The sequence below is a fragment of the Gymnogyps californianus genome, chromosome 16 (genome assembly GCF_018139145.2).
Source record: "Gymnogyps californianus isolate 813 chromosome 16, ASM1813914v2, whole genome shotgun sequence".
In the NCBI taxonomy this organism is placed as follows: Eukaryota; Metazoa; Chordata; class Aves; order Accipitriformes; family Cathartidae; genus Gymnogyps; species Gymnogyps californianus.
In genome coordinates, this window is record NC_059486.1 from 1,604,936 (window position 1) to 1,617,753 (window position 12,818).

At 46.9% G+C, this 12,818-nt stretch overlaps 1 protein-coding gene across 3 annotated transcripts in view; it reads right to left on the minus strand.

Moving 5' to 3' along the window:
- Positions 1 to 1,263: 1,263 nt before the first annotated feature.
- Positions 1,264 to 12,818, minus strand: part of MTMR3 (myotubularin related protein 3) — a 48,721-nt gene continuing 37,166 nt past the window's right edge. The window contains exons 16-19 of one of the 3 annotated variants that reach the window (XM_050906927.1): positions 11,644 to 11,754; positions 11,025 to 11,113; positions 9,433 to 9,459; positions 1,264 to 7,005 (exon numbers count right to left, since the gene is read on the minus strand). In XM_050906927.1, coding sequence (XP_050762884.1) covers positions 6,834 to 7,005; positions 9,433 to 9,459; positions 11,025 to 11,113; positions 11,644 to 11,754 — 399 coding nt within the window. In that variant the 3' untranslated portion in view covers positions 1,264 to 6,833. The remainder of the gene's footprint in view (positions 7,006 to 9,432; positions 9,460 to 11,024; positions 11,114 to 11,643; positions 11,755 to 12,818) is intronic. The other 2 variants (XM_050906929.1, XM_050906928.1) reach the window with 2 other exon arrangements.

Below are 12,818 nucleotides of genomic sequence, written 5' to 3' on the forward strand. Positions count from 1 at the left end.
GAGGAGGTAATTTCAATTACATCGCTCAAATTACATCAAAATTGTACGAGTTGGTACCAAAATTAAAGAAAAAAATTCATTTTCTTAATTTTTCTTAAGAAAGCTTTCTTTATGCTCTGTGACCTCCAGAAAGTTTATTCATTCCCTACGCGTGTGTCCTAATGATGCTGCAACTCATGCGGACATGAATTCTGACGCAAGTTTTAGCTTGAAATCCAGTAATCCTCCACCAAAGCAAACACCTAAATATTGATTGCGTGCTTCTCTTCACCCTCAGCCCGGCAGTCTACCTGCCTGGTATTACCCTGATGACTAAAAGGTTTTAATTAAAAAGTTGCTAATAACAGAAGGAAAACAGTAGTAGAACAAAGACAGTTGGAACAGAGAGCTGCGAAGTGCTACGGCAGCTAGGATATCGAGTGGGAAGAGAGGAAAGGAGCGGTTTGCCGAGCACAAAGTTGTCCAACCTTTCACTGAGGCCAAAGCCCGCCGGTCCAGGACCCAAGTGACCAAACGCTGCCTCCAGGCAGGAGCCGAGCGGTGCCAGGGCAGCATTCCCTACGGGACACGGCGAGGAAGGCTCTGTGTGTGCGCTCCATCCCAGCGTGGGGATCGCAGGGCTGAGCCAAGCGGAGCTTCCCTCGGATCACACAAACACCGTTTAGCCAGGCCCAGCACCGAAGGGCTTTCCACTGCAGCGCGTCTCCGTGTCCGTTATATGTGCATTTAAGTGAATAAATAATATTTGGGTTTGAAATATCTCCTACTTCCCTGTAGTTGTTTGGTGTCAAAGGCCTTACAGGTGTGAAAGCACAGAAACCTGTCGTGCTGTGTAAAAATCAGAATGGGAAAGAGAGGGAATGCCACGCGGCTCTAACCTGAACGATGACGGCAGCACAGTCCACCGCCACACGTGCGCGCGGGCAGGGCAGAAGGGTCTGATCGCGCGCCATGAACGCAACGCAGAGTGAAAGGCATCGGGTTAGAATTTGTTCGCAGAGCTGCTGATAAACCATCGGGATCCTCCGTTCTCGCCAAGCGCTCGTCTCCAAAGCAACGGGGCTTTGGCAAGCAGCCTGCCTTCCCCGCTCACTGCCCGTCTGGGATTTCACATCACCTCTTTCTTACGTATTTTACATGGTTTTTTTTGAACACCGGGATTACTTTTTCCTAATATATGAGCTATAATTTGCCTAAAAATAAGCTCCACAAACTGGGAGCCCTGCAGATGCACCAATACAGAAAACACAAGGGACTGTCAAATCGTCACTGTGTAGGAAAATGACAAATTTATTAAGATCTAAATGTTCACTCTGAGGCTACAGCAGAATAAATGCTGTTACAAACAAATAAGCACTAGGGTCTAACACTTTATACGGCTGCTAAACAGCTCTCTGCTCTCATAGGTTTGCATGTTTTAAAACATTTAAATGTTCTTGAAGTAAATAATCAAGAATCAGATATCATTTTAATACAAATTCCACAAAAAAAAAAATGTACAATCAAATGCATCACCTGTTGCCACTGCAAGGTAAAAATCATTTAATAACATAACTATGGGAAATCGGTTTAAAAAACATATTTGTTAAATAGTAAGATAAAACTTTAGCAGCATTTAAAAAATTTGAAAGTCCGAAGAATATGGTAATCTTAAATCCCGAAATGCAACGATCCGAGCTCCAATGCCTGTATTCTGTGTGGAAAATGAAGGGATGGGAATTTGTTATTCCTCTGCCCAGGAAATGGCATGTCTCTATGGCATAGGGACAGTAAGACAGACAAACGCTTGTACGGACGTGGCTGTATTAAAAGGTTACGTTCCTCTCTCCGCATCCTTGCTCTAGTGCTGGTGGATTCCCTCTTTAACAAAAAAACCGAGCTGAACTGTTAGAAAAGAAACTTCTCGCTGCCTGGGCTTGGTCTGGGCTGCCTCCTCAGCCCTGCCCTGCTCCTCCAGCAGCACGGCTGTCTGTGAAGGCACTGAGCTGCCCCAGGAGGATCCCTGCGCTGTCCTTCGGAGAAACCACCACCAGGAGCAAAGGCAGTGCCCGGCAGCGCAGACTGCACCGCCGTGCGGGCGCTGCACGAGCAGAGGCTGCATCGCTCCCCTTCCTCACGACTTAAAAGAGAGCCCACGTTGCTGCTTTTGCTTCTTAACCAAGAAAGGCAATTCCACGGAACTCACGAGCCAGTTCGGAGCGGTGCCAGCGATGGAATCTAGCCGAGGGCAGCTCTAAGGACTACGTAAAACCTGATCCGGATCCTGCACCTGAGCGAGTGTCAGCGAGCTGGCCTTCACTCAGCACTGCCCGAGCATCCCCTTCCAGCACAGCCCAGTAAAACGCCATCTTCTAACTGACTCTAGACACAGTTTTCTAAAAACCTTGCACCGAGTAGTTCAGGATCTATTAGGAGGACAATTACAGACTAACCGTAAAACATCTGCACACCTCCGTCTGTTAAACGAGCTCTGAATCTGCTCAGCTTCCCTGCACGTGGCTCCTGCCCTCTGCAGCCTCCAACAGCTCAAAGCCTCTCCCAGTGCGGGCTCCGTCCCGCACCGGCAGCCTTTCCTGGCTAGCGGAGTGGTTCCTGACACCACCTTCCCCTTCACCACCAAAGAGCCTGTGGTTTGCCGTCCTACACGCTGCCGCCACCATACCTCACCCATACAATTAAGCTGTGATCAACTAACTGCTGCCCAGCCTGCAAGATCCCTGCTGCTGAACGACTCCTGGGCCGCCTCCGCCGGCGAGGAGAGGCTGGGCTTGCTGCTGGCCTACCTGGGGACGAGAGGGGCCTTCAGTTCTCAAAGATTGTCTTGTTCCTCAGCCACTAACACTGTTTTCAAGGCTCCCGATAAGCCGTACGCATCGCCTTTGCATCAGGAGATTGTCTTACAGCATGTAAGACAGCACTAAAGCTGCATAGTGCGATAGTAGCGCTGCTCTCCTTTCAGGCTCTCGTGCTGTTTGAGAGCTGTAACAAAAGAAGAGGAAGGGCCGTTCGTTAGGAAGAATTGATTACTGGGAAACGAGCTTCCACACAATGTCAGCTGTGTGCTCCTCCAGCAGAGCTGCCAGGCCATTGCTGCCCCTGACGCGGAGCCCTTCTGCACAATAACGGCTTCACACTATGTGGAAGTTAAAAAGTTCTCTCGACTCCCTCCGAGAGCGGCAGAGGAGACCCGCGGGGTTTCGCTCAGCGTTTCCGAAGCGGAGAACATCCAAGCGGTGCGGTGTCCGGGGCTGGGAGTACTGGTGTGCACGTAACGTCTACAGCTGCCGCACTACAGAGTAATGAGTTCCTGAAAAAGCACTTAGAAGTAACTCAAGTATGAGAGAAGCTATATAAAAATCAAATTCTGGTGTATAATTGAAAACCTGCTGTTCCTTTGCATGTTTCTTAATAGTGCAAAACATTATATATGCTTTGCTTTTTTATTCTTGAAGCTGTAGATACTACCACCAGCTGTGATCACAGCTCTGCCCAGAATCTGCAGTTTTATTCGATTAAATACTATGAGATTATAAAGCAATTGTGCACGACGTCTTGTGATTAGAACAGGCCTGTCCCAAAATAACTCACAGCTGCTCAAGGAGCTCTTCAGTCCCCCCGAGAATTCAGGGCAAATCCTCTCTCTCGACTTCAAATACGTAAGAAAAGAAATAACTGACGGAGAATGAGCTTATGTGACAGGAGCGCATGCAGCCAAGCACCTGAAACGAGCAAGCAGTCCTAGGAAAACGAGAATAATCAGACCCTTGTGCAGGAGGCTTCTGCAGGACAAACAGCAGCTGAGTTTTCCACCTTCTGGGAAAAGATTAAAAGACCTTAAACCTGAGCGAGTTTGGTTTGTTCCCAAAGAGCCACGGCTCCACCATCCAGCACTGAGAGTAAGGCAGAAAGCGTGCAAATGAGAACCGAGCTCCGATCTCCCCGCCACGCTGCCACCGCGGCGAGTGCCGGCGTTCGCTCGCTGCAGGGGAAGGGAGACGTCGAGCTTCCTTTTCCAAACGTCACTGAAAGCAGGGTGAATTCCCTGGAGAGCTGGGCTGCTCCTACATTTGGGCTAACGTCATCGGATCACCGCTTTGAAATATGATGGTCGGTTAAGGGGAAAAAGAAAAAGGAGGTACCGAGGAAGATGAGACTCTCGCACAGTTCTCCAGCCTCAGAAAACCGTGCTGATTGTACTGACTACCTGGCGGTGCAGGTGGTTTGTGTCTTTTCCCCCTCCCTGGGACTCCTGCGCCAGGAAAACCAAGCTTAATATTTTCTTCTTCTAAGTTTAGGAGCAACAGTTTGTTGTTCCTTGCAAAGACACACAGTGGAAAAGAAAGCAAGAGGAGGCCTGCTGCAGCCTCCTTTTTCAAAGGCCTTGGTGTTTCTGCTGAACCTCAAATATATCCCCTACGAAGGGCAGGAAAGAAAAATAAAAAATTAGAAAGTGTGTTAGCAAATGCTCCCATGCAAAAGTCTAAACTTTATTCACTTTTATTTATATATTTAACAATTCTAAAGTATTTACTTCTCGCTTTGACAAAAATGAAAAATATAGGAGCACTTTACTCTTCAGGAGAGAACGGTTATATATACAGCTATGGAGAGATACTGGTTCCTCCTTTACATACAAAGAAAAATAATATTAATAAAAAAAGTGCTTCATCGATCAAAAAAAGACTAAGAGCTGCAAGCATTTATTCACACTGTACATCACAGACCCCCAAAACCCGTATCATAACCTCTTGGCACCTGTCATTAGGAACTGCAGAATCTTAGACTTATTTTTGACTGCCTATTTGCACCACAAACCCACACAACGTTAGTGTGCAGAACTACACCGTGTCCCCTCAGGTCAAACCTCTCGCCGCCCCCTCCGTGGAAGAGCCAGAGACGGGAGCCGTTCTCCTCTTCCTGCTCCAGCTGTCTCTGCTTTACACGGAACAGCAATGCCTACAGTTCTGTTCCAGATATTCGCCGCCCTGGTTTAGGAACAAACGCTTCTAGATACAACTCGGCCGGGGAACCCATCTTTAGCTTTGCTTTTCCCTCCTGATGGTTTGAAAAACATCTCAAAACCCGTCCCAGGGGAGATCCTTCGTTACGCTTCGTTACCAGAGCCCCTGCCCGTAAGGACACGGGCTGCTATAAACCAGCCTCCTGGACATTCTTTTTTGTCTTGTGAATCTTCAGCTTACGCCGCAGCAGCGTGACAATCCTTGCAAAGGGCGTGGGAAGTTCAAAGTCAAAAATAAAATACCTTGACGTTTCCCCATCAGGCCTAACAAATATTCCGAGATGGTTTTTCTCTGTGTGATACTCGCTTTGGATGGGGTGATTCTGACATTCCAGGGAAGGGAAGCACTCCTTTCCCAAGGTTTCTTAGATTTTGAGCTTTTGTATCTAGAACTCTCAAATACTCCAGCAGGATTCTTGAGAATATCACAAGAAAGTTGGAACTTTGTCTAGGCAATACACTGTGAAGCAGGATCTACGTTTCTTCCTTGCCAAATTGCACTAAGCAGGCTCTATCAAAAGGAAAAGGGGCTGAGTACCTAACACTCATTTAAAAACATATACTCAATAGATTCACACTTTAAATGAGGTGATTTTAAAAGCAACTCGGATTGGGACAGAAGGAAGAAGGGGAATCCATGATGTATTTCAGGTCTTTATAAAATCCTCAGGCAGGTTTTTCCTATCTGGAGTATACCGAATACAGACTGAAAAAGGAGGAGACATCCCAGGAGTATTACAAGCACCAGCGCTCTCCTCACGGACCGAGCCCAGCGAAACCACCAGCGTATCACAGTTGCTCTTTCGTTGGTTTGGACAGTCCCATTAAAGTGCGAGTCTGAACAACGGCACGACGGCCTGTTGGTATGAACCATGACAAGCGCACTGCTCCAAAAGTAGCTTCGCATCGAGTAAACCATCCGACAGATGGGGCAAGGAGAGAAGTCGAAGGTCTTCTACTTTCCCGCTCGGTTTTAAATATTGACTTGCATTTACAGAACTTCAGAGAGAGGCGCCAGTGTAAAACCCGTCTCAGCTCGGCAGCCCCTTCAGTCCCCGTCTCACCTCTCGCAAACAAGCACGCGCTTCCCTTAGCCAGCGTTGTCCGGGTCTTTCCACTCCGAGCCGCAGCGGCAGGGCTGATGGCAAGAAAACACGTTGATTGTGTGTGCAAGTACAGAGCCGCTGAGTACGGAAAGCTGGGATTGATTCCCCCTTCACGCAGCGAGGGTAACTAAGCCCACTCTAACAACAGAGAGGGAGAGTGCTCTCTTGGGAAAGAGATTCCCATTTCTTCTAGCAGCAACAGGTTCCCAAACAGCAGTTTCTTGTTTGGAAGTAACAGGAGTGATTGAAAGCACTAGCACTGACGCTACAGGTATTCACGCTTTGCACACTGGCTGCACCGATTCCCCTCTTCTCCTTTCCTCCACAACATCGTCCGTCTGCCACAGTTCAGCAGTGGGACAGTTAAATACAAAAGGGAAACCTGGTTCTGGCGCCAGCTCCCTTCCCACTTCCACAATCTTCCAGCAAACAAACAAACATATATATTACTATATATACACACACACACACACACGCAAACACATACACACAGCTAGGACAGAAAGGAAAGGGGGAATAGCTGGAAAAGGAGAATCCCACAATCCAGCGGTACGTCCTCGAGGTCTGTCCTGCCGAGCAGCGTTCCACACCCCAACCTCCAAAGTGCACGGCTCCCGCGTCCTCCCAGCCTCAGCCCACCGAGAATCTGCGTGTCTGTTGGGGAAGAGTCGGCACGGCTGCTCCCCCGCTGCTTCGAGGCTGGAACTTTAATTTGACGTGGCAGTGATGGGTTTATCCAGTTCGAGATCAAGGCTGGAACTGCTTGGGTGCAAGCTGCTGTAGCACGATTTGCAGACTCTGCTGGGTTCAAAGAGCTGCTGACTAGGAACGGGCACCTTCTGGTTACAGCAACTGGAGCAGAACACATTTCCACAATTCCTTGCATCAGGAACAGAGGAGAAACGGAAAAGAAAAGATTAGAAGCAGTTTGACAAAGTTACCCGAGTTCTACAATTATACTGTTCACGGTGGTGTGACGGGGTCAGCCCTGGAGACTGCAGTTGCTCCCCCCTAAGCACCAGGATGCGTGCAAAGACAACCCTCCAACGCCCGCGCCCTGTGCTACTCGCTCCTGAAGCTGAGGCAGAGCTCTAGGGAACGGACACCAGAAAGGAGCACAACGCAAACTACAGTACAGAACGACAGCTCACTAAACGTCCCTACAGCGACGGCTCTTCTGCACAACGCTGCCTCGTGTCAAACTGGAGGGAACTGAGCCCTCCATGACAGAGGGGTGAGCTCTCTCCCGCGTGCTGCAGAGGAGCTCAGGCACGGTGCTACTCATCACTGTCGCTGCTACCTTGGGGGCACGCGGCTAAGAGAGCGAGCAAGGGGCCTTCCTCCGCGAGGACGTGGGGAATGTGGTGTTCCGGCCCCTGCTCACATCACTGATCCAGCTTTGTGTTAGAGACAGACTGGATACTGCAGTCCTGGGAGGAGGTAGGAGTCTCTGCTCCTTTACTCTTTGAAAAGCGCGTGCTGGTAAGTACCAGCACAGAGACATTTTCTTCTGTTTCTTTCAAGTGCACTGCTGGAAAGTTTAAGCATGGGACAGATGGAAAAAAATTAAAACCAATTTCGGTCGATGCAATCCTCCCATTGCCCCAAGAGCGCAGTCCCTTTTGCGGCGTTCCCGGCAGTCCCACACCTCTGCACAAAGTAAACTGGGTCAACAAGGATCATGCAAAGCCATGAGACGGGCAGCCAGGTATTTCATGCTCAGAAATGACAGCAACGCTGCGGCAGGGTGAGCAGTCTCATACGCATTCTTGTCAGATGTCAGCTGGTGGAGGCACGCTGGCGCATGCACCTCACAGGAGGCAGGGATAAAATTTAAATCTTGAAAATAATTACCTTCTCTTCTTGCAGCCCCCCTCAAAACCTGCTGCTGCTCAGGCTAGCCTGGTGTGCCCTGTCCTCCAAACTCATCAATTCTTGTAAGGAGTTCAGAACAGCACTCCAGGGAGCTGAATTTTGCAAGTTTACCTCCATGCCTGATGCCCTTTCCATTGACTCTTTGGCATCAGGACTTTGTGCCGTTATTGTTTTGCGCTAGAAAAGATTTGCTGCTGCCAAGAGACTGACAGAGAATTCTGCCTACACCCAGTAGCTCTGATTAATCCTTCACTGCCAAGAGACGAGATTTCCAGATGCTGGTCACTGCTGGGGAAAGAGTCAGGAGAGAAATCCCATTTCTCACTTCAATGGGCTAATTTTCTCAGCTCCGCACAGCAGCTCCTGGTCTCAAAACTGCAACCCCAGCACTAGGAGGCTGACAATGGCTAGCCTTTCTGCCGTGGTTTTGAAGTCTTCTTAAGGACCCTGTTAGCAATTACTATCAGCAAAACCAGCAGGAGTGAAAACAGTCCCGTGAGGTGTCATACAGAAACACCCTGCGGAAAAGCAGTTCCGACAACCCACGTCTCTGCTGCTCACGGAACGATTATCCAGCAGCAGCTCGCTGTTGACAGATGAGGTCAAAAAAGAACCAGAGGGATTAAAACAAATATCTGTTTGTTGTAGCTCACCAGCTTCCTAACATATGCTTGGGGTTTTTTGTTGTTTTATCCTTCTGTGGTAGATAATAGTGTTCTGTAACTGTTCTCCCCCGAGCTTCGGAAAGCCCTGAACAACTCACTCTTTCTATGCTGGTGGTCCTCTGCTTCGCTTGACAGATTAAAAAGAGATGTTAAAAAACACGCTGGAAAAGCGATCTTACTCCTTTGAGGAAGGGTGACTTAAAATCATGCTACCGATACCTCCTCTTCTAAGTCACAGATGTTTATCCATTTTTTGTGATACTAACCCTCTACTAGCTTTGCATTACCCATTACTGCCACAGTATTTTCAGTCCTTCTAAAATAAGTGGCAGGGGTTTTTTTGTCAACACACTGCACAGCAATACTAGAATTGCTTGATAACGCATGGCCCTCTCCCAAAAATAAGGCAAAAAAGGGCAAGAATCAAAAATAAATGCATAATGGCTAAACTTGAAGGTCAGTCTCTTCTCAGTTAGAAGTGAAGCATTCTGTTACTCGAACACACGATTTACTGATGGTGAGTGTTAGTGTGATCCACATCCCAGTTTAAGCTACCAAAAGCCAAGTCCTAAATGCCTTCTGTGGAAAGAGAGGCCTGTTTATACGGATCTAAACACCCGACAGATTGTGCTAGCCACCCACAACTTATTTCTAGTGATTTCTAGGCAAGTGAAAAACAAAAGAGGGGGAATAGACCGAGTTAGTTTGGAGAAGTTACCAAGAAAACGCAGACAGACAACAGACAGAGGCTGTTGTAAATGCTCACCAGATTCGATCAACACGTTCAATGTCCCTGCAAGGAGGGGAGAAAGAGCTCAGAGGGGAACGAGCAAAAGAAGCAAATAGTGGCAATGAAGGAAGCTGGATATTTTTAGCCTGCTCAAGGCCTTACAGTGGATGGGTTTCAACTCATTTTCACTCTCGGGTAAAATGTTGAGCAGACTGCGACTGATCGCTGGGGTTTTTGAAAATGTATACTACAGAAATACTTGGTTTTCTTGTTGGTTGCCATTCCTTATTGGTCTCTACATGAGACCAGAGCTTATGTGAACAGCCTCGTCAACCTGGGTTAGACATTTGAAAGCTGAAGAAACAAAAGACACTAAAGGGAAATCTGCAACCAAACTTGAAACCCTGAGTCAATTTTAACTCCCCACGGTGCCGGGGGTGTCCTGTGTGCATCCATGCGCTAGGAGTTCTCCAGAGCCCAGCCCTAGGAAACTGAAATGTGGGTGCCAAATGTCAGCCAGGCTGGGGAGGCAGGGCGACAGTGCTGGATGGGTAACACTTCACAACAGATACCCCTAGGAGAAGGGCAAAGGAAACCACCACTTTAACTCTTACAAAACCCTTCAGATGTGTACAACTCTATGCTTAGTAACTGTATTTTTCATCTGAAGCCTTAAGACATACAAATTTGCACAAACACAGTGGACATGAAAAAAAAATCAAAGCCATCCAACTTCTATTCATTCTTTCCTGGGTTTGTTTATCTTTACAAGACGACTAAATGGAAGAAAATATAAAAGGGACACAAACCAAGAAAGATGTTTACGAATTCTCTACAACTTCAAAAAGCAATGAAGTATCAAAACGTGATAACTGCCATTTATTTAGATGGCTGTTCTCGTAATAGTTTTCTCATGTCCAGAAACCAGGAATAGGAATTTATTTGAAATCCAACTTCGAAATCCGAGATTCTCTGTCTTTAACTGGAGTGTGATTTAACCAAAAGGCCTCTGCCACCCGTTCTTCTTTAAGCCCCTGCTGCCTGCATTATCTGTTGTAGCCTCTGCTGGCAATGTGTTTGGCAAAGAATAATCCAGAAAACTGGTATTTCACATAGGTGTCCTTTTCAGATTCTCTTCCAAGAGCAATTTAACGAAAAGGGGAGAATGGTTAGAGAAGGAGAGGAGCAGGGTTACAACTAGTAATGGGAAGAAGATGCTATTCATATATTTGCAGTATTGAATTACTGAATGCTAAAATGACAAACCAGTATTTTTTATTATTTACATCCTCTTAAAAAGCTAAACAGCCCGCTGCCTCCAAATCCAGTTTGAGGAAAAAAGGTGGGATCTGTTTAGGCTGGCATGGAGCAGACACCAAGTCTGGCTTTTTAAATATATACTGTGCATGAACTGGAACTGAATGGGAGAAACTGTTCTGTTCTTTCAAAGCGCTCAGTTCCTTCAGGAGCGTGCACAGTCCTACTCTAAAACACTTAGTCTGACATCCATCCTTGAGAAAGGAACTACGTGTCAAAAGAAAACCCTCTCCTGGTTTAACAGGAGAGGGAACAATTCAAGCCGTGACCCTGCCTCCCTCCCTCCCATCCTCTGTCGAGGCAGAGCTTACCGGCAGTGGTGCTTCCTACTGGCAAGCCAGAATGTACTGTCACAGCCATAGCAGTGTGCAGCGAGGTGGTCTGGAAGCCATCGCGTCACCTGGGGGAAATCAAAGCCAAATTTATCAAGGAGAGGGCAATTAATTCGAAACAAACCCATCTCATTTGCGCTCACAAATTCAAAGCAAAGCACCACGAGGGAAGTGCTTGTTCTATTTTAAGAGCACAAATCAGTGTTGGCAACAACTGAAGACAGACAACAGAAACCTTCCCTTTGAGAACAGATACACTAAATTCCCCTCAGACAAACAGAAATTAAGTCATAAAGTCCAATTCCCTGTTTTTTCTTCCGTGCTTTAAAAGTATCCAGGCCAAGAATATTCACCAAGCATGTGTCCACCTAAAGCTCTTTAGCTAAGCATCCCTTCCACAGCTTCTCCAAGAGTTCGTACACAGACAGCAGAGGGCTCATAGGCACAGGTACTGATATTTAAAGTAGGAGACACAAGTGAGATGCAAGGAAGATAGTTCACAAGAAGTGGCACGTGACCAAAGGCTGTAGGATAATTTGAATTATGAATATCCCATCCTACCGGAAGAATGAGCGATTTACAGGGATTTAGTCTGTACCTCTGTGTCCTGTTTATCCACCTGTTCCCAGCTGGCTTCAGAGAAAATCTCTGTGCTGCAGCGAGACAAGCAGTTCTGATCCAGATTGCTTTCCGAGTCGGGTATAGAAGTCTGTTGGCAAACAAACACAGCTGAACAGAACCTTCCCATATTCCTACTTCCACACAAATAAAAACCGGACAGTCGTGGGGAGGAGTGGAAAGGATACCTCCTGCTAAGGAAGAGCAGGCTATGTTTGCACTGGAAGGGCGAATGGCATAACCGGTCACCTACGTACAGCGCACACGTGGCAGCAAAGGCGAGAGTACCTTTTTGAATGGGACTATAAACGCCACACGTTGAAGGACTTTGTGTAGCGGTGAACTGCAAAAAAAAAAAATCCTCACAAGCCAAAAAACCCCAACAGGTCAGGTTTTGACCCTCTGATGACAGGATGATGTGAGGTAGAATGGATTTAAAATCTGTTTTCTGCTGTGTTAGCACAAAGTTCTGGCAACACTTCGGGTGATTAACCAAAAAAGGTGCTACCTGTGGCTCCAATTTCAGGGTCACATTTCCTTTCCAAGGTTGTTTCACTTTCAAAACGAATACTAGTAATACATATATCCTTTTGTCGGCAAAAACTCTGGAAAATTCCAGCCAAATCACACATGGGAAACTCAGAATTTGAGCCATATACTTTCCATATATGGTTTTTTTGGGGAATAATGCTTCCTTAATATAGTCTGTCCAGGTAGACTTGTATTTTAACTGACTTAAAACTCAGCCAGCCCTTAAAATATATTAAAAATAGCAAGAAATCTTGAGTTAATGTCTTTTTGTCCCTGAGGAATGGGCATCTCTGGAGCTCCAGAAGAAAACCTGTTACTCCCAAGCTGAGGCACAAATAGAAGGTAGAGATCAGATTCTTAAAAATGGAGAATTTTCTAGAGGACAGCGCGCTCTCACATCCAGCCCTACGCTGCAGTTTGTGAAGGCCCTCAAAAAACGGGAGTATAATCAATGAAGCCAAAGCACCAAATTTCTCCAAGGAATCCAAGCTTTTGCCAGTGACAGAAGCCACCCAACTGAAAGGACTGAGCTGAAATGGATGCGCAAAAGGAGCACTCAGTGCTGTTATCTCCCATGTGAATAGCCAAGAAGGCTCTGAGTATTTTTCACAACAAATGTACCTG